We start from the raw sequence: 2,089 nt of genomic DNA on the forward strand, positions 1-2,089 counted from the left end.
GAACGAATCACCCCCGCGCGGGTTCCCCGGGAGCGGGGGCTGAGGAGCCGCTGCAAGGCGGGGAGGAGCCGGGCCGGGGCATGGGCTGCCGAAAAGGGCCCAGCGCCAAAAGGGGCTTCGCGGCAGGAGAAACGCGGGCGGCTGGACCGCGCCCCCAGCCCTGCACCTTCTTGCCAGACCCTGTGCTACAAACCCCCCAAAACTCCCAATATTAACGTGCTACGCTTACCCTAATTAAGCTCCCTTTCAGTCCACTAGGGATTAAACTTGAAATCCACCAGCGAAAGGATTACAGACCGCTACGCTGATAAAGAACGGCCAGATTTAAAAGGTGGGGGGTTTTCACCTTGAAGAATAGCTGAGAAAGGATTTGCTGCCCTGTGAAACATCCATTTTCCTGCTACTAAACATCCTACTCGGAAGAAAAACAGGCAGAGCGTGAACTTGACCCTTCCGCAGGACAGCCCCCAGGTCAGCAGAAGGGGCTGGTGACCCACACAGCAAGGCTTGAGCTCCCCCCGGTGACCGTTCATGCTCTGCTCGGGGTTTGGGCAGGTGGAACCACCACCGTGCCCGTCTGCAGCCATATGGTCAGTCTCTCTGGGCAAGAACGCGAAGCCAACCGCGGCCGGGAGGCTCTTCCAGCCGCTGGCAGCAGTAGGTGACAGTAGCTGACAGACAACTGACAGTTTTCCCCCAAAGGGGAGAAACTTCTCTCCTAGAAAAGGGTCACTCCCTTTAGTTTAACTTAGTCAGAACTTACTGTGTGAACAATATTGATCTTGCGGTGCTTGGAAACACCTCTGTGGTTCCAACAGATAAACATCTTACCTGTGGGTTCGCGCTCCGGCCGCTGCGCATCATGGCTGCCCAAAAAGGACATTCCCACAAGTGAGGAAACGTCTCCCCCCCACAACCCGGGCTCTGACCCCCACTAATTTCATTTTAACCCCGTACAAGTCAGAAGCACAAGAACTAGGAAATAAACGGGGGCTATTTCCATGGGAACTCTGAACGTTTAATATGGAAAATTACAGAACATCAACATGGTTTTTGCGTAGCTGCGCATCTTCCACGAGAACAGACGCAGTGACACGCTGACGCTCAGCCGCTGCCAGGAAGCCGTTTCGTTTGTACTTGGCATGGGAATGAACAGGCGGGAAGCAGTACCGTGAATCCAGGAACTGCCGACACGGGCTGTGGAAGCAGATGGACAGTCACGCCTGCCTTCACTTCAGGTTCTTAAAGAGCTTGTGAGCAACCTGGAAAGAGACAAAGCATTCGGTAACTCACAGTTCAGGGCTGGAAATCAGCAGGGTGTTACCGCCCGCCTCTTGGTTTTCTGGGCCACCAACGCACAGGGCCCCACAGCCCTCCGCTCTTCTCACTGTTTTGCAACAAGTCACCCAGCAAAAGTAACAAGCTGAGATTTCTTACAAAGTTTCACCTCAGGTTAAAAAGGTTTAACTTTAAAATGGCAAATACAACCCTGAAATAGCAAAGTGTCATTTGCAGGGCAGAAACAATGCGTTTGACTTATTGAATTGTTTAATAACCTACTGAATCCCAGCTGGAACTGTTGTAACAAAGAGGAATCAAACATTTAACAAGAAAAAGCACCGAGGCTCACAGTTCTTCAGAGCTTACTGTGACTGAACAGCTACCACGTCTCACACTTGAATCGCCTGCACTCTCAGAAGCGTGGCTAAAGGCAGCTCTGCTCCCAGCACCAGCAGGGACGTTGCACCCACGGGTGCTGCACTTACGCAGTGGTCCCTGGCGTGCAGGAAGTCAAAAAGCTCCTCTGTGCATTGCTCTTCTGTCTGGGACCTGGAGGACACCCGCGCGTCGCACAGCTCCAGCCGCTCCCACACCTTCACGCATTTCTCCGTCTGCTCGCAGTGCTCACGGACCGTGGTCAGAGGATCCTGCAGACACGGGGCTGCCGTGAGAACAGGGAGACCCCGAAACGCCGCCTTCCCCAAAGGCCCTCGCTTTAACAGGGAGCCACGTATCCACGCCGAAGCCCAGCTCCAAGCTGCCTCCCCGCTAAGCGCTGGATGGCAGCACGAAGCGGCGGCGGGGGCCC

The 2,089-nt window shown here is 54.6% G+C and overlaps 2 protein-coding genes across 2 annotated transcripts in view; both read right to left on the bottom strand.

The window, feature by feature from the left end:
- Nucleotides 1-864, bottom strand: part of NSUN4 (NOP2/Sun domain family, member 4) — a 5,000-nt gene extending 4,136 nt beyond the window's left edge. Inside the window, exon 1 of the mRNA XM_009326610.1 lies at nt 832-864. Within this exon, the coding sequence (XP_009324885.1) occupies nt 832-864 (33 nt within the window). The remainder of the gene's footprint in view (nt 1-831) is intronic.
- A 130-nt stretch (nt 865-994) lies between these two features.
- Nucleotides 995-2,089, bottom strand: part of LOC103919150 (cytochrome b-c1 complex subunit 6, mitochondrial) — a 2,255-nt gene continuing 1,160 nt past the window's right edge. The window contains exons 2-3 of the mRNA XM_009326611.1: nt 1,767-1,994; nt 995-1,262 (exon numbers count right to left, since the gene is read on the bottom strand). Coding sequence (XP_009324886.1) covers nt 1,230-1,262; nt 1,767-1,994 — 261 coding nt within the window. The 3' untranslated portion in view covers nt 995-1,229. The remainder of the gene's footprint in view (nt 1,263-1,766; nt 1,995-2,089) is intronic.

Source organism: Pygoscelis adeliae, unplaced genomic scaffold, assembly GCF_000699105.1.
Source record: "Pygoscelis adeliae isolate BGI_AS28 unplaced genomic scaffold, ASM69910v1 Scaffold306, whole genome shotgun sequence".
Lineage (NCBI taxonomy): Eukaryota > Metazoa > Chordata > Aves > Sphenisciformes > Spheniscidae > Pygoscelis > Pygoscelis adeliae.